This window comes from Marmota marmota, unplaced genomic scaffold, assembly GCF_001458135.2.
Source record: "Marmota marmota marmota unplaced genomic scaffold, marMar, whole genome shotgun sequence".
NCBI classification, from domain to species: Eukaryota; Metazoa; Chordata; class Mammalia; order Rodentia; family Sciuridae; genus Marmota; species Marmota marmota.
In genome coordinates, this window is record NW_025999982.1 from 19,200,537 (window position 1) to 19,219,676 (window position 19,140).

At 37.5% G+C, this 19,140-nt stretch overlaps 2 protein-coding genes across 4 annotated transcripts in view; one reads left to right on the top strand and one right to left on the bottom strand.

Annotated features, from left to right (window-relative positions):
• The window catches only part of Paqr8 (progestin and adipoQ receptor family member 8), a 50,474-nt gene that overhangs the window by 15,079 nt on the left and 16,255 nt on the right, over positions 1-19,140 (top strand). The window lies entirely within an intron of this gene.
• On the bottom strand, positions 1,199-6,153 carry LOC107143668 (serine/threonine-protein kinase Nek1-like; the record flags this gene model as incomplete). The annotated part of the gene is given in 2 exon segments (XM_015487385.2): positions 1,199-3,845; positions 3,847-6,153. Coding segments are annotated over 2 exon segments (3,801 nt in total), but the record flags the coding sequence as incomplete, so codon positions are not given.

Genomic DNA, 19,140 nt, shown 5'->3' on the forward strand with positions numbered 1-19,140 from the left:
AATCTCTGGTTTCTAGCTTGAATACCTGGATGTAGTAGTTTATTCAGGAACAAGGAACATAGGACAGAAGTAGGGTTAGTAAGGCAAGCTTGATTCTCTTTGGGAAATGTTCATTTTAAGATATCGTTGTTATAGCTGAGTGGGGATATCAAGTGGATATTGAATATACCCCATTCTATTACTAAGTTTTCTATGTGTTTCATATTTTCTCTTTGATTTTCCTATAAATTTCTTGAGCTCTGCAAAAAAAAAATTAGATTCCATGTGTTTCAGGATTTCCACCTGATAGTAATGAATACAATAACTGCATGTAGTAGACTCTCAGAAAATATTTGTTAAAGGGATAATTACTTTCTAAAAATTCTAAATTTCTTGTGTGAAGGTAACATAGGAACATAAATATAAACATCCTAGGATCAAAGCCGTAGAAACCAGGAAAGGAAAGGATTGTATACTTTCATGGGGTTTTCTTTTACCCATTCACTCATTCTTACAAGAAATCTATAATAAGCACTTGCTGTATACCAAGCATTGTTCTAAGTGCAGAAGATACACACTGCACAAAACAAAGATGCCTGTGTTAACGGGACCTATATTCTGGACCAGTAATGAGGCTAGGAAGAACAGACAACGTAATAACTGACAACATACTAAATAAAAATAATAAATTAGCCCCATAACCATTACAATGGCTACTATTTAAAAAAGAATAGAAAATAAGAGATGAGGATAAGGATGTGGGTAAATTGGAATATTTATACATTATTGGTGGAATAAAAAATATTGTAGCTGCTATACAAAACAATATAGCATTTCCTCAAAAAATTAAAAATGGAATTACCATATGATCCAGTAGTACTGCTTCTGAGTATGTATGGATGCAGAGAACTGAAGGCAGACCCTTGGAGAGATATTTATACACCCATGTTCCTAGTAGCATTAAGCATAATAGCCAAAAGGTGTAATCCAATTGTCCATTGACAAATGAATAAATAACAAAATATGGTATATGCATATAATGGAATTTTATTGGGTCTTTAAAAAGATAGAAATTCTCTATATAAAGAGCACAAGAACTCAATACTAAAAAATTAATAACTCATTTAATAAATGAGCCAATGAAATAAACAGACATTTTCAAAAGGAGAAGTATTCTTTTTTTTTTTTTCAGGTAGATAATAAAAATTTAATAGTAATATAAAATAAACATATAAAATCAACTGTTTATTTTTGGATGTTAGAAATAATATACATAATAAATCTGACATAATATGATAGTGCTGCAAGATAAGATTTTATGTTTTGAATTATAGATTATGCCAATCAGGCTGATTTGTACTCAGTGGTTCAAAAATTCTGCTTTTATTACTAAAAACATCTGGACTGTATCCATCACTAATACAATGATGTAATACTTGGCATATTATTCTTGAAGCTATGTGACCTTAATCTTAATGACCTAACTCCTCTCGTGATGGAAATAAGAGGCAAAAAGTTCCCTATACTAGTTACCAAAACTGTCACAATGTCAAAAAAAGAAAAAAAAGATTCCTTTCTCCTTTTTCATCTCATATTGCTATTGAAGCATATGCATGGAAGAAGTTAAAAACCAAAGGGCAACTTATGATATATGCTAGGTCAATTTTAAAAATTCACAACCTTGTTTTTAGATAAAATATTCTTGGTTCTAGTCCTTAAAGAGAAACAAAAGTAATTAATCAGCTTTTTAAATATCAGGAAATATAATTTTACTTTTTTCATAATCAAGTCTTTCAATGATTTCTAGGACTATTTCCACTAAGCTAGTTCAGGAGACACAATGGTTGATAAATGGCTTAAGAATATCAACTTCAAGGTTAAAAATACCACTTCAAAATTTAAATAGAGCCCTTGACAAGGTTACTTAATGAAGAATTGCTGGTCAGGATGAACAAGCATTAGACCAAAAGAAAGGTCATGCTTAAATACTTAAACAAAAAACCTCAGGTAAGTCTTTAGTGACATAGGTAATTTTTCAACTTAAAGAAATTTTCTGAAAATCAAAATTCCTTATTGCATGGTAATTTTCAAAACCACCAACTCCAGTTCTAGGTCAGTCCTTTGGTTGGATGATTTAATCAAGTATATATTCTATAGACTTCAACTACAGAATTCAAAAAACAAAAGATATAGTGTTAAAATCTTAACTGAAAAATTGCATGTTTCTCCATCTTTTTCATGCAAAAACCATGCCCATCTTAAATATGGTATTTCTTATAAATAATCTTTGTATTTCCCACTGAAGCTTGTTATTCTGATGAGTCAAATTCAAATGCTTTCATACACATGAAGATTAAAGAATGTCCTGAGGATTATTCATCATTATCTTCTTGATAGGCTCCATCTGCCATGACTAAATGAAGAATCTTGGCATAAAGATGCTGATGTTCATTTCCCAAAATATTCTGAACTATTGTTGAACAAATTTCAATATTTTCATCTTCATCTTCATGAATAACCTTTATTTTCTCATAAACCTCAAAGAACTTCTCAAAACCCATTTCTTGCTCCAGGTGAAGTCTCAGTTCCTCTAAATGGTTAAAGACACTATCATATTCACATTCACTAGTAGTCTCACCATCACTGTTATCTGAGTGCCATTCCTCGTTCAGTGCACTTTCACTGCTGGGATTTTCGTCATCAGCCAGATCTGTCCCATTTGCAGTCTGCTCCAAGTCACTGTTTTTTAAGATGGACTCTTCCTCCTCACTGTATTCTTCACCAGGTTGTTCCCTCAGTAACTGCTCCATGGAGGCCTGAAGTTCTTGTAAATCTGTGTCAGTTTCTTCAAACACAATGTCTTCGGAATCAGAAGGCCCTTCTTTAACGTGCTCATCTTCAATTTCATCTATCTCAAGATTGTCTTGATGAACATCTCCTACAGTGGGAACATCCATTAGGGTGCTGAACAGCTTTGAGAGATCTGGCAGTGAACATGTCCTCAGCATCTTTGGATTGTTTGCATCAAAAAGACCAGTTGAAAGTCCAATCAGCAAAGAATTCTTGTTTTTATTCCTTGGTGGTGAATCAGAGTGAGAACGAAGTGGAATGGATTCCTCTGGTAAACACTGAATTGACTGACCTTGAGAGACTAAATTCAATTGTTCAGAATGAACCACTTTTTGGAAAAATGGTTCTGGTTGTATAGATTTATCTATATCACAATTAGAGTGCTGAGAATCATCTATTCCAGGTTCTGTATGACTCTCACTAAAGTGGTCCACATTTCTCAGGATTCCATCCTCAGAAACTTCATTTTGCTGAATGGCTTCCCTATCTTCCAATTTAGTTTCCTTTGTCTCTTTTTCCTCACTAATCCACACATCAGTAACAATACAAGGCAAGCTCCCATCTTTGTTTTTCCTACTTGGTTCTTGTAGAACTTCTGTTTCCAAATCAGGTTCTTCTATATTTCCTTCTGGTTTCATTGATATCTGTGGAGATGTCTCACTAAACTTAGGACTTTTTGTATCGATGGAAGAGTCAACAGAAGCTGATGGATTTATTTCATGTGAAACACATTGTATTGTTTCTTCTCCAATAATTAAGGGTGTGTATTTTTCTCCTTCAGAAGAAATCTCACTTTTAATAGTTGTATTTTCTAATAATTCTGTCTGGAGTTGTAGTTCTGCCTCTCCAAGTATCTTCAGAACTGAATCTGCAGGGCTTTTACCCCAGACTTTTCTTGGAGATCCACTAGGTTCTATTTTAACAACTTCTCCCACTGTATGCTTTTCAGTTGCAGAGAAAGATGTATCCAGTGTTAATTCATCCAGGGGAATCACAAGTTGACCTCCCACCTCCCACCTCCCACTTCTTGCGATCAGATGAAACTGGTTTTTCTTTTTCACACTCTTTGGTATCTTCATGAAAAATGATCTCACAAATATCAGACTGATGCTGCTTTCCTTTTTCATCTTCTTCTTGAGCTTTAAGATTTTCATTCAACCTACGTAGTATTTCTCGTTTACTTGAAATAGCATTGTTGTTCTTTTGCATTTCTTCTGAAGTTTCCTGGGTATCAGTTAAATTTATGTCCATACCCACTTCTTTCAAAGCTGAAGTCACAGAAATAACTGATTTCATCTGATGCTTTGAGGGAGAGCCACCTGTTTCATGCTGTCCCAAAGGTGGAGAAACATCAGAACTCTTTATTCCTTTAGCCACCAAATGCTCTTCCCACACTTTCTTTTCTCTTTCATATGCTTCCTTTCTCTTTCTCTCTAGTTGTTCTTTTAGTACAGCAGCACGTGCATTTGCTTGGGCCTTAAGTGATTCAATTTTTTTGCGCCTCAAATCAGCTTCCTCACTTCCTTCTTGTCCTTTGGAATTATCTGTTTCTTTCTTTTCACCACGAAGTCTGGCTTTAATCTGCTGGCGTTCATTGAAATTCTGTAGTCTTATTTGCCTCAGTCTTGCCAGATAAACCTCTTCCTCTTTGTTTCTTGGCTTCCCTCCTCTTGAAGAGCTGGACCTGCCTCCATACATAGCTGCCAGGTTTTGCAGGATTCCCATATGTCCTTCAGCTCGGGCTTTATTCTGCATAGCTTCCCGTTTTCGCTGTAGAAATTCTTCCACTTGCTTAGCTCTTTCTATATCTAGCTGCCCTTTTTGCCTGTTTGCATTGGCTTGTTTAGACATGGCCTTCAATCTTTTCAAAGTTTTTCTAATAGCATCAGCATCAGGGAAATGGTGATGACCTGCAGCCCCTTTAGGAAATCCTGGACGAACTCCAGGTGGAATTCCTCTTTCTGGACGACTACGTATTTCTCCTTTCCATTTCACTTCATTATCTTCTGCTCTTTGTTGCTGCATTTGATCAAAAATGGCATGGTAATGTTCATACTGTCCTCGAGAAGATGATGGAGCTACAGTCCCTCCACTACCAAAAAAGGAAGCCCTTTCCTTTTCTTGTCTTTTCATTTGTTCAGCCTTCATTAAACTAATCTGATCCTTTTGCTTCTTCTCTTTTTCAATAAAGTCCAATCTTCTCTTTCTTGCTTGTTCCTCAAACATTTTCCTCCTTTCTTCTCCAGGATTCACTTTCTTCACTGGAGTTTGATGGGCCTGTTTATATTTTTGAAGTGGTTTCTTTTCAAGTAATTTTTTATCTCCATGTTTCTTATATGTTAAAGGTATTCCATATTTAGCAGCAGGCTTTGTGATTTTCTGAGCAGGCATAACAGAAACCAAGCTTTGTCCTGAAGTTGGCCTTTTAGCTGTTATAGGCTGTGCTCCAAACTTTGAAAATGTTTTTAGACAAAATTCTTCTGCAATAAGCTGAGGTGAGAGAAACTTTTCAATGCACTTGGCTATAAAACCTTTCTCCAATATGGAGTTGACTGATGGTCTATCCCTAGGATTTCTTTTAAATAACTGAGAGAGCAAACTGCGGAGATCATAGGAATAATGCAAAGACACAGGTGGGAAAGATCCAGATATTATCTTCAGTACCAGGTTTTTCATATTGCCAGCTTCAAATGCATGTTTAAGTGTACGCATCTCATAAAGGACACAGCCTAGGGCCCAAATGTCACTTTTATTATTATAAGGTTTGTTTTCACAGATTTCAGGTGACAGATAGTATGGAGTTCCTATGCAAGTTCGAGCCAGCTCTACAGTACTATTGAGAACTCTAGCAATTCCAAAATCCCCAAGTTGTACTGTTCCATCTTTGGTTAGAAATATGTTCTGTGATTTTATGTCTCGATGAAGAATTTTTCTATCATGTACATGTTTCAGAGCCAAACATATCTGTACAAACCAGTCCAAAATCTGATCTTCTTGAAACAAAATGCCTTTCTGAGCATTTATCCGCTTAAACAGATCTCCTCCTTCACAGTAATCCATCACTATGTAGAGAGAGCCATTTTCTTCAAATGATTCTCTATATTGGACAATATTTGGATGCTTCATGTTTGCCAAGACGGCAACTTCTCTCCTTGATTCTTCCCTTTCTTTACTGGACATTGAGATGTTAATTTCCTTGATAACATATTGTCTGCCATCCTCGGTAGATTCAACAAGAATGGCTTTCCCAAATGAACCTTCTCCGATCTTTTGCACTCTAGCATACTTCTCCAAGGAGAAGTATTCTTGACCAACAATTATATGAAAGAAAGTTCAATATCATTAGCCATCAGGGAAATGTAATCCAAAACTACTACTGAGATTCTATTTTACCCCAGTAAGAATGGAACTCATCAAAGATACACAATATCAAAGATATAACAATAAATGCTGGAAAGGGTACAAGGAAAAGGAAAACTTATACTCTGTTAGCGGGAATGTACAGTTACTTTGGAAATCAGTGGGGAAGTTTTTCCCAAAACTGCAAATGGAACTATCTAATGATCCAGCTGTACTAATCTTTAGTAGCTATCCAAAAAATAAAGTTAGGGCTGGGGTTGTAGCTCAGTAGTAGACCTATTGCCTAGCACTTGTGAGGCACTGGGTTCGATTCTCAGCACCACATATAAATAAATAATGAATAAATAAACTAATTAATTAATTAAAGGTCTATCAACAACTAAAAATATATTAAAAAGATAAAGTTAACATGCAATCTCATGTTTATAGTGGCACAATTCACAATAGCCAAGTTATGGAACCATCTGGGTATTCATCAACTGTAAAGAATGGAATTTTTTTTTAAAAAAAGGAATTCTGTCAGGGCTGAAGTTGTGGCTCAGCGGTAGAGTGCTTGCTTAGCTCATGCGAGGTGCTTGGTTTGATCCTCAGCACCACATAAAAATAAAAACAAATAAAAATAAAGTATTGTGTCCAACTACAAGTAGAAACATATTTTTTTTAAAAAAGGAATTATGTCATTTTCAGGAAAATGAATGGTACTTAATAGCATTATTTTAAGTAGAATAAACCAGACTCAGAAAGATATATTTTCTCTGATATGTGAAAGCTAGAAAGAACAAAGAGAAAAAAGGGTGTCATGAAAATAGAAGGGGACCATAAGGGCCGAGGAAGGGAGCCATGGAGAAGGAGGAGGAGTGGGCAAGGACGGTTCTGGGGAGCGAAATTGGTCAAATTATGCCATATGTATGTACATATGCCACAATGAAACCCACTATTCTGTATAATTAAAATGTACCATTTAAGCAAAATTTTTAAAAAGATACAAATTCTGAATTATGCTATAACATGCATGAATAGGGATGGGGAATGAAACGTCATCCTAGACTAGAAGTCCACAGAGTAGTTCAGTTCATAGAGATGAAAAGTAGAATGGTACTTGCCTGGGGCTGGGGCTGGGGCTGGGGGAAGAAGGAGTCATTGTTTAATGTGGATAGAGTTTCCGTTTTGCAGGATGGGGGTTCTGTTGGTTGCTTAACAACATGAACGTACCTGACACTACTGAATTGTACACTTTGAGTGATTACAATGATAAATTTCATGTTATGTATATTTCAACAAAATAAAAATGTGAGAAAGAAAATAATATATTGTCACAAAGTGATAAGTACCATGTAAAACCAAGTAGAGCAGGGTAGGGGCCTCTGGAATGCCAGGGAGAGTACAAATGCAGCATTAAATCAAGAGGGTGGTTGGGAAGCTGCTTTGAAAAGGTGAGATTTGAGCAAGGACTGCAAGGAACTGCTTGTTTCTTCACTTGCTGTTATAGTCTGTGTCTAAATATTCCAGGGACCATCGTGGGTGGCAATGTCCTGGATCCAGTGGTGTCTATCTGTATAGGTGGCGGGCAGCTGATGTAGAAACTCTGGACATAGGTATTTCAACTTGACTGGAAAAACAAGCCAGGTACTCTGGTAGCAGGCATTTGCACAGATTATAATCAGATGTCATCTGAGACTTGAGGTTGTGTTACTGTAAGGATACATGGTTTTTCATTTATGTGGCACTTTCTAAAAACAAGAAGCAAAAAGCAGGAATTTGATTTTTCAGTTATTCCTAAATTTTCATGTTGTTCTTTAGCCTGAGGAGTCTTGGTTCCTTGGGAGCTGAGAAAACATTCATTTCCAATATGAATTTTAAACTCCTTTATAAGAGTAGGATTTTCAAAGCGTCAGCTGACCTTCCTGTCAACTCAACTAGGGAGGGCAGCTCAAATGTATACTTATTTCAGTTGCTCTCTATCTGGTAGATCATATGGCATGGAATGGTGAGCCACTTATAAAAATCCTGTGACCTGGACCTGTTGTATTATGAATTTATGAGGCTGGTATAAACAGGTATCAAGTTGCCATCATTTAAGGTAATACTTTGTACTCCTGAAAAAATTGAAAGAGGCTTGTAGCACTGAATGATTGAGCTGATTTTTCTAAATGTAATTTTTAACCCCACTTTTTCAGTGGAGTAAAAAGAAGAGTGAACATAAATCTCTACTTTGGAATTAGGAATAAGTCTCCCATCCCCCTCCTCTTATTGAACTTGAAGAGAACTGACATCTATGGATGGACGTGCACCTTCATCTTATCATTCTATTCCCTGATCAAGGATCTGAAGTCACACCAGCTGCCATTCACAACACACATGGTTGTTTGCAACTTTTTCCAGGCTAACGTAGTAAAATAATTACTAAGGTCACAGAGACTAGGTGGGGGAAATAGGAACTGGTGCTCTATATAATTTTTTTCTACACTATGGCAATAATCATTGGTTTGCTGAAAAAACAGCACCAGTCTCAAAAATTGCCTCTCATTCCAGTTTTTAGTAATGTATTTGACAATGTTTGATTTCTTTTAGTTCTATATGAAATTCTTTTTTTTCCTTTTGTTGGTGCTAGAATTGAACCTGGAGCTTTGTGTATGCTAAGCATACACTTTACCACTGCAGTATATCCCCAGCTCTGAACAAAATGCTTATAAAATTATTGGCATAAATAAAGTATCTTAAGTACTAAGATAACAATAACAGAAGAATATTTTCCTTGATCTTTATGCATAGGGAGCTGCCTATAGTCATTTAGCCCCAGATGAGCTCAGGAAACTCCCTGTACCTCTAGTTTCTCCTAAAATACAGTGTTGATGATAGAGAGACAAGCATTTCTTTATCCTCGTGCCAAAATGATATAATATGGGAGTGTAGTAGCTACTAGGTATACGTGATTGTCAGCATCTATCTCATTAGAAAGTGGTAGCAGTACTTAGTAACAAAAGAAGGAAAGTTCAGTGGATTCAATATACATTCATTGAGAATCTATTAGGCAAACATCTGTACCAGGCTCTAAGTGGGGAGGAGAGGGAATTTAATATCATGCAGCATAGTACTTGTCCATAAGAAGTTTATGGCCTGCTATGGACCCACACAACTGCAGGACAAGTTTGTATATGACAGAATAATCTAATTGATACAAACCGAAGGTTGTGGGAGAATGGAAGGAGGAAGGTATTGCTTTGGCTTGGTGAACTGGAAAACTTGGAAGAACCGGCTATTAGAAGTGACTTCAGAGATGGATAACATTTTCTGAGGCAGAAATAGGGAGGAAATCATTCCAGTTAAAGAGAACAACCTGGGTAAAGACCTAAACAGGAATCCTTTTCTAGCATGCAGCTAGAAGTTATTTACTATGACACTACAGCTTTGTCATAGGAAATAACTAGAAGCAATCTCTATACCTAGTCACAAGAGAATGGACAAAAACCTTGTGGAACATTCACACAATGGAAAATATTTAGCAGAGAAAGTAAATCAAATAGAGAATCATCTAGCAATTCATCTGGAAAAAAACCAAAACATATAGTAAGTGAAATAAAGAAGGTTACAGATTGTTGGGTGCAAAGCTTAAATAAAAGTTAAAATACTCAAAGGTTAAATTATCCAAAGGTTAAAATGTTGTTCATGGATATATAATATTATTACATCATTATATGTAGATATATAATATTCTAATTTCATGTGAAAACAGAGAGAATGAGAACTACACAAATCAGTATATAGTGACTGCTTCTAAGGAGGAAGAGAAGGAATGCTAGGTTTCAGTTGTATCTGTTTTATAGACATAGAGATAGATAGGCAGATAGATACATATGCACTTGTATGTACATTTACATGTATATTTTAAAATATGAAGTAAATATGACATTTAAGATTTGACAAATTGTTGTATTATCCTTTATATTCTTCCATACATTTGAAATATTTCATAAATTTTAAATGAAGGAGAAAGTCATAGTGCATGTTTAGGAAGGAAAATGGTGTAGATCAGTGTTTTTTAAACTTTAACAAAACCCTTGTTAAAAAAAATATTGTTTTAGGAACCAGGAATTTTCTTACCATGTGGAGTGTATGTACCCTGACATGTTCTGTTCTATTCACTTTCTCTTTGTCCTACATGAAATCTAGCAGGGTGATGCCTGCAGATACAGATTAGGAACAGTTCGTGAGGGGCTTTGAATGCCATGCTCAGGAAGAGGAGCTTTAGTTGGCAGAGGGGAGAGGGCTGCCAGTGGCTTTAAGGCATGTTATTTTCTGAGCTGAACTTAGCCAAATCAAATTTGATAGAACTAGGGCTGAAGGTTGGAAGATTCAAGATCAACTAGGAGGTTATCACCGTGAGTGTAACTGGACCAGTTCCAAGTCTGTAGGGGAAGTAAAAAGAAAGAACATGTTTGAGAAATGCTGGGTTTAAAAATAAAGAAGAGATTTAATAACTGGGTTAAGGGAAGGAGGAGGGATTTCAAGGCTTGGTGACTAGGAGATTGGTCCTACCAGTAACGAAAAGAAGTATTGTAGAAGTTTGGTTTTAAAATGCAATGTGTAAGGTGCTGATGGGGACATCCAGATGGCTATACTGAAGTCTCAGTTGAAGTTCAAAGGCATGAAATCATAATGGTCCTATAATATGTTATGACTTCCCATAGCACTACACTGTACCTCCTGAGGAAAACAATGAGATTAGGTGTAATCAAGGTGGGGCTAGGCAAGTGGACCCAGCAAATGGATAGGGGATAAAGGGCGAGAAGCGCTGGCTAGGGCAGAAATGAAATAGCTGGCAGGGGTCAGGTTTGTGATGGGATGTCACTGGGGCTGAGTGAGGTGAGTGGACTAGGAAAGAAGAAGGGCTAGAGGACTAGAGGCAATGAAGAACTGAAAGAGAGTATCCAGCAGGTATGAAGAAATATACAGGTGGAAATCAGGAGTGGTGCAATCAGGGAACAAGAATTTCAAACTGGAGATCTTGGAGTTAAAGTAATTCTGGGTTATAAGTGATCACTACCTTTGTAGAAAATATGAGCAGGCAGGTGGATGGTTATGATATAATAGAGATGGAAAGCTGTAGCTGTGTAATAGTTCTCAGTTATTGATCTGAACTGCGTAAATCGACTTTTTAAATGAAACTCCTCTGTGCAATAACTGATGATAATTTTAACCAGATCAACTAACTACTGATTTATGAATCACTGCTTCAAATTGTGGAAAAGGACATCCTGGGAAATGGAATGCAGCCTTCAGGAGTACCTATAGGAGAACCTGCATAGGATATCCTGGTAAAGGAGACTCTGGCTGGTGCTCTTGGTGCACTGCCTCTTTCCATGTAGTTCTTCCTTTTCATTCGTGGTTGATGGACTTTCTTTTACCGAGACTTAGCCAACTGGACTCTTGGTACAGAGGAGTCAGAGGAGTGGGTTAGGCACCCACACATTATTGCTGATTTGGTTTAAGGCTTTGAATAGTTCATGTCTCATTTTCCCAATCAGGTAACACAAACTAGTTTTTTTGTTTGTTTGTTGTGTTTTGCTTTTTAACTGGGGAATTGACCTCAGAACCTTGCATATGTTAGGAAAGTTCTCTACCACTTAGCTACATCCCCAACCCTTTTTAAAATTTTTGAGACAGGGTCTCCCTAAGTTGCCCAAGCTGGCTTTGAATTTGCAATCCTCCTGCCTCTGCTTTCTCAATAGCTGGGATTTGTTTGCCTGACCACAAACACATTTTTAAAAATATTTGAATAATTTTCTTGTACAACTCAGGGACTTTCTTATGCAACTCAGTGAATTTAATGTAATGTCTATAGTCAATTACAGCATAATGCTAAGAGGGCAACCATAGAATGGTTGTGAATGTTTATGTTCTCCTCCCCCAAATTCATAGGTTGAAATCCTAACTCCCATGTGAGGGTGTTAGGAGGCAGGGCCTTTGGGAGGTCATTAGGACCCTCAATGAATGGGATTACTGCCCTTGTAAAGGAGACTCTGGGGAGCTCCCTTATCCCTTTTGCCCCTGAGGATAGAAAACAGCCATGTAGGACCAAAAGGAAGTCCTCACCAGACAGAATCTGTCAGTGCCTTGATCTTAGACTTCTCAACCTCCAGAACTCTGAGAAATAAATTTCTGTTGTTTATAAGCCATCTAGTCTTTGGTATTTTGTTACAGCATTCTGAGTGGACTAAGACAGAGTTTAACAGGATGTTATTAATAATGCTTGAGACTGTTGCTGAACTTCAGAGGAGAGATTCTATTTAAGCCAAATTTGAGAGAAGCAGGTATTGCCAGGCACAGTGGGTATAGTAGCACTGGTGATATCAAGTGAGTGGCTTGTTCAGGAAACCAGGACAGTCTGTTCTGCCTTTTTCTATGCAATAAGAATAGGAAATTAGGTCTCTTAACTCTGCTCCATGTTAATTACATTATTTTTTGCTGCCAGGCCTCTCCATTTCTTGAATCTTTGCATAGGCATTCTTTTTTTAAAATGTTTTTTATTATTAGTTGTTCAAAACATTACAAAGCTCTTGACATATCATATTTCATACATTTGATTCAAGCATTCTTGAGCACAAAAGTACCAATGGTTGGAGGTAACAAACCCCAAAACAAGCTGGTGATTAGATATCTAGTTAGCAATTTAAGTATTGTTATGGCTACCTACCAAGAAGATGAGCCACAGAGATAAACAATGTCCAATTCAAATGTGGTTTCCTTTTGATAAGTACCCCACATTTTTATTATTTAAGATTCCATTGGTTTTTATCTTGAGAATCAAGCAAAGGATAATCTTATTTCACGTTGTTTTTGAATAAGTATTATCAGTTGAGGAATTCTGGGACACCTTTACTCTGAGAGTTTGCTGATAAGAAAAGATGAGTAAGTTAGTATCACTGTCTCAAGGAGCTTGCAAATCAATAGAAGAAGCAAGGTTCTTTATACACAGAGTAATGAGATAATGTGTGCATTAGGATTCTACCTACCAAAGCATGTGGAATAGGTGGGTAATGTGGGGGGAGAGGGAGAAATCAAAATTGCTATAAAGTAGGTTTCTTGGTGATTTGGGGATGAATTAGATATCTCAGGGATATATAGACACTGAGAATGAAGTGACATGCTTGAATTTGTAGCAAATAAAAGGGTCACATCTGGGGACCATCAGGGGAGTGTACTGTATCAGCTGCTGAAGGGTTAACATTAACCTTAATGGTGCTAGAGAACACAGCAATCTTTATGTGGTGCTCCAGTCTCCAGCTTCATTTGTTATCCAATTCTTCTGCTATGGAAAAGACATTTCCAAGATTGATTCCCAGCCAGTGGAAATCAGTCTTGGAAATATCCTCCCTTCAGGGTTCACCTGGGTTGAACTCAGATCCTAGCAGGTTTGCATATCAGTGGAAGCTTCCTGATAGAACTAGATCAAGCTGAGAGGCTTGAAGCCAAACCACACCTAGTGAAAACGATAGTAACACTCATTTGTAGAGTCCATAGAGACTCCTGTCTCTAGACTTTAATTAGGAAGAGTTTCAGGCAGTAGTTTACCTTTGCCCAAGCAAGAAGTCTTGGAAGAAAAATTATTCTTGCCCAGTTGACCTATTGATTGGCCTTAGATAGCTCAATGTATTCTTCTAATTTGTTTCTACTTCCTCTGAATTCTCCCATCTGATGGATTAAACACAATTATTTTTTGTTCCATTGGTGAGGTACATGCTGTCTGTAAGGATGAATTTAGAAATGGTACTAGATCAAGTGAGATTAGCTGAGATATGGGAGGTGAAGGAAGTGACAGTAGAGAATAGTCAGGAATTCTAGTTAGAGGATTCCATTTGGAGAAAGAGAAAAAGGCACTCAGAGTAATTTGCTGTGCTCATCTTCCCCCAGGGGCACAGCAGGAAATTAAGGTTGTCTTTTCTTTCTCCTCTTATGAATATTGTAGAGAGAGATAGAAGAAAAGATTCAGAGGTGGAAATGTCACTGAGCTCAGAGGTGACCCACATTCTTGAATATCTGTAGTACACCAGCATACCTCACCTTTTTTATAGGCTGGTTCAGTCTTCCCATGAACCCACATGGTAATGGATTGACTTGCTGCTAGGGCCATTTGGGTTTGTGTGATATCTTTCGACAATATTGTGCATACATGCTTTCCCAATCTAAGAGAACATGATGGCTGCATTAAGAGAGATGGTATATTTTTCCCACTTAAACCTCCCATGATCATTTGCTTACATAATAGCAAATATAATCAGGTCACATCTAACAATTTTATTAGTATGGAATGCAAACTAGTCAAGTTCAAAATCTACAGAATAAAATGCAAATATGTATATATCTCTTTATAATGCTGGTGTGTTTTTTGAGGAATAGAAGTATATTGGTGATATCTATTTCACCAATTTTGTATATTTATGTCAAATATTCCTATCGGCAGAATAAAAATAGCCTTATTTTTCCAATTACAAAAGTAAACATCTATTGTTAAAAAATTATATAATGATCATATCCATTTCAGAAGAAAAATAAAATTCCTGATGATCCCACCACTTAGTAACAGCAGTATTGTTTTGATTATATGCGCATCTATAATTTTTCTATGCCATATTTGTACGTTTATAAAAATAGGAAACATACTTTTAATTTGCTTTTTCCTTATAACAATGTCTTTCCTTCATTTATTTAACAATTTTTTGAGCCAGTCAATATTCTAAATATAGGGAAGAATACAGTGAAAATAAGCCAAACACACATGTATCATGTGCATCACACTATAAGTGTAAATAGACTATATAATTATTTTAATAAGCACATAGTACTCTGTTGTATAGATTCATCATTATTTATTCAATCAAATCTTCCTTTTAGAATGTCAAGGTATGTATTAAGTTTTCTTCAATATAAGAGGAAGTATGCATTGACCTTTGGTGAATTCTAAACCATGTTAAATTATGTCTGCTAATAATAGGATTCAGCTGGTAGTGTTACTCTGTTAAATATGACTTTATAAACAGTGATATGATTCTTGGCAGATGTGGCTAAAAAGATCAGACAGTGTGGGCCTAGCAGTCTCTCATTTGATGGATGACTGTGGAGATCCTGGAGGTGTCTGAGAGTTGTTTCCAACTCTACCTCTGTCTCAAAGGCTGCTCTCAAAGCATGGTTCCATTCCTTATAAATGGGCACCATGTTGTCATTTTTGACTGCTGTTCCTTCTCAGCCATTTATGGTTATGCAGTGACGTGTGAAGCTGGCCTTCTGGAGATTCTGGAAGCATTTCTCTTCCCCTCTTTGATAGGAATTGCTGTTCTTTTGTTCTTTAGCCAAAAACCAGCAGGCCACCTTCTTGCCATCTGTGTGAGTCCTGCACACAGTGACATGAGGTGATGTCACAGAATCTATTTGTTAATGATTTGAGCACACTATTTGATGTTCAGTACAAAGCAAAACATAGCCCAGGAAAATTATAAACTTTTACAGTATTAGAGCTTGTACAGCCTCTGTTTATGGACAAGGATATCGAGGTTTAGAGAAGTTCAATGAATTGCCTCAAGTCTCATAGATAGTGAATTTAGTTAGAATTTCTGATTTCTCATCACACGCTCATTCCAGGGGATCAGCTATTCCAAGTTGTGGTAGTTTCATATAGGATCCTTATAACAAGTCGGGGAACACATTGCATTGGAGCATTTCTATGAGGCCTTCAATTAAAATGTCTTCTGTACCAAACCATGCCAGTTTCCCAAATATGGAATTTTCATTTAATTCTCTACTTTGCTAATCTGGGAGAGGCTTTTAGATAGCATGCAATATGTATTACAAAATTCAGTGATTATTCTCAATTTCAGTGTGCTTTCCATTAGATGTCCAATGTGACCTCCATCTTTAGGCTTATGATTGGAACATCTCACTGCTACAATCTTGCAAAGGCAGCTCCAGTGAACTGCATGTTAAGATGAAAGAACCCCAGCAGGTTTCTGATCACATTTATCTGGGTCATGGACTGACTTGGATTGACTGGTAGATTCTACTCAGATCTTGTGAAAGTCACATTTTCTTCTTTTGGAGAGTACTGAAATCTGATTTTCAAAGAAACTCAGTGGCAAAGAACTGAGACGCTCTGCAATAACATGCTACCACACATGACTGAATCAGTCAGGGTCACTTCAGGTGAATTGGGCTGGCTACTAAATAACCACACAGAGGCAGAAAATATCTTTTGGGGGGTTCAGTGACAGCTCCTCCACCTCAGCTCCCACAAAGGAGGCAAGAGAGGCAGGCAAAGGAGAGAGAGCTCGCCTGAGACCCTCCTATTTATTGAGGAGAAGCCATTCATATAATATTCTACCCAAACAAGGCAAGGGGTCAGGTTTCGGAGGGTTGAGTCTTGTTTGGTGATGTCTTGGTCAGCAGTTTGACTGACATCTTAGAAAGTCACACCCATATCAGGTGCTGTGTGGTGATCACAGGCAAAGTGAGCAAAAAGCACACATACATCCCACAGCCCAGTCAGAGCAGCAATGTCAGTCCAGTCCCCTCATGTACTCAAATACGCATAGCTTACACACACAGCCCATGAATGGCTTTTGATAGTAACGATTGTTTTTGTGAGGGAAACTGCAAAAGATCTTTGTTAATAAAGCAAAGCAGTATATCTGACATTGCATATCATCAAAAATTACTGAGGTTTAGTCTTTTTTTTTTTTTTTTTGGTGGTGGTGAGGTACCAGAGACTGAACTCAGGGGCACTCAACCATGAACCAATCCCTAGCCCTATTTGGTATTTTATTCAGAGACAGGATCTCACTGAGTTGCTTAGCACCTTGCTTTTACTGAGGCTGGCTTTGAATTTATAATCCTCTTGCCTCAGCCTCCAGAGCTGCTGGGATTACACTTGTATGCTACCTTGCCCAGCTGAGATTTCATCTTAAAAAGTGCATTTTTTTGAGGGCATAGTGATTAAGAGTCCATACTCTAGGCCAACTGCTTAGGTTTACATTCTGAATCTGCCTGTACTGTGTAGCTTTTGGCAAGTTTCTTAATCTTTCTGCCCTCTATTCCTAATATTACTGGTACCAGGTGATATGTTGGGAATTTAAATGAGGTAATACAAAGTACCTAAAACACTATCTGGCAATTGATAAACACCATATAAGTGTTTACTATTATTATTCTCAAATTTCTCATTTCATTCATTCATTCAATTATTCAATTACAATTTATTGGAATCTCTTCTGTGTGCTACTTAAATAATATAAAGATTCCCAGCCCTTAAGAATCTCATAGCTTAGTGGGTTGAGAGACATGACGAAAACCATGACACTGTAGGTATATGGCAAGGAAAGTGACATAATGGAGAACTATGAGTGCCATGGAAGTAAGACATAGAAACACCTAAGGGGAAGGCTTTACAGGGGCTGTTTGAGCTGGGAAAAGAAGAATGAAAAGGAGTTGGTCAGCAGTCATTAGGAGTGGGCATTCCAGGCATGTACAGAAACAAGGCCTAAGAGGATGGTAGAATAACTAGAACAAAAAACACAGTGGCTGAGTGCAACCCAATTCAGGGCCTGTTGATATAAGCAGGTAGGAACCAGAAAGGCCTATATTCTACAGAGGTTCCTGTGAGAGATGATAAACCTTCAAATGTGGACATTGGCTATGCCACCCTGGAGCCCTCATTGAGAGGGAGCCCAGCAGTGGAGTAGGGTGAGGAGCAATAAGGGCATTGGGAACACCTGTTATATCTGGTTATGTCTGTCCCACAGCTGATTGGAAGACACCCAGGCGCTATTCTGCTCATCTATACAGTTTCTCTCCGAAACTTAAATGGTTATTTATGGGCATGTGATATTATGAAAAATGTCTATTTTGGTTTTTGTCCATAGTTCCTGGTGTATACCTCCATTGTCTTTATTTCCTAAATGACTACAACAATAAATTTGAAGATTTTTGCCTTTTGGCTTTGGTTCCTGAAGCAGCTTTGTTATATATGTGTGTGTGGGCAGGGGGGAGGCACTTTCAGCTTTAGAAGCAGGTTTCCCCAAAACCAAAGGCTTTCTCTCTAACCTGATTTCACTTGCTCCTTTCCCTCTCCAAGGCAGGCCATTGAAATCAGAATTTCTCTTCCCCAAGGCAGGTCATAGAAATTAAAAATAGAATCTAATTTTCTCTCGCCTTTTCTTCTATAAAATGAATTCTCTGATATTACATCATAAGACCGCCATTGCAGAAGGAGTCCTACCTCCCACACACTGGAGAAGGAATGCAACACAGAGAGGCCAAGATGAATCTGAACAGACAGGCCATGCTGGGTTTCCCTACTCAGCCTATTAGCATAGGTCCTATCTTTTTGACCAATTACATTTCTACATAGTTGTCCCATGCTTTATACCTAGGCAATGAGCTCTCCTTAAAAACCCAAGTGGACAAAGTTCCAAGCTTTGGGACAACTAAGCATGTGGCGGCTTACAGGAGAGTAAGTAAGAACTCATCCATGTGCTGGGAAGATGGCACGCTCTAACTCCATGGGGACCTCTCCAGACTTCACCCTGTGTATTTCTTCAACTTGCTATTTATTTATATCATTTAAATTATATCATTAAATTTTCCTTTATAATAAACCAGTAAACATAAGTATTTCAGTGAGTTCTGTGAGCCTCTGTAGCAAATTAAATGATCCTGAGGTGAGAGATAGTCATTGGAAACCCAACGCAAAACTGGTTGGTCAGAAGTTTCAGAGGCCAGGATTTAGGACTAGTATCTGAATCAAGGGAAGTCCTCTGGGAGATCTGACACTATCTGTCAGAACTAAATTAGATTAGTGTATGCCCAGCTGGTGTCCAAAGCAAAATTGCTGGCTTACTGGTGGGGAAAAAATCCCTATGCATTTTGGGATCAGAGAGTGATGGGTTGTGAGTATATCGTGGA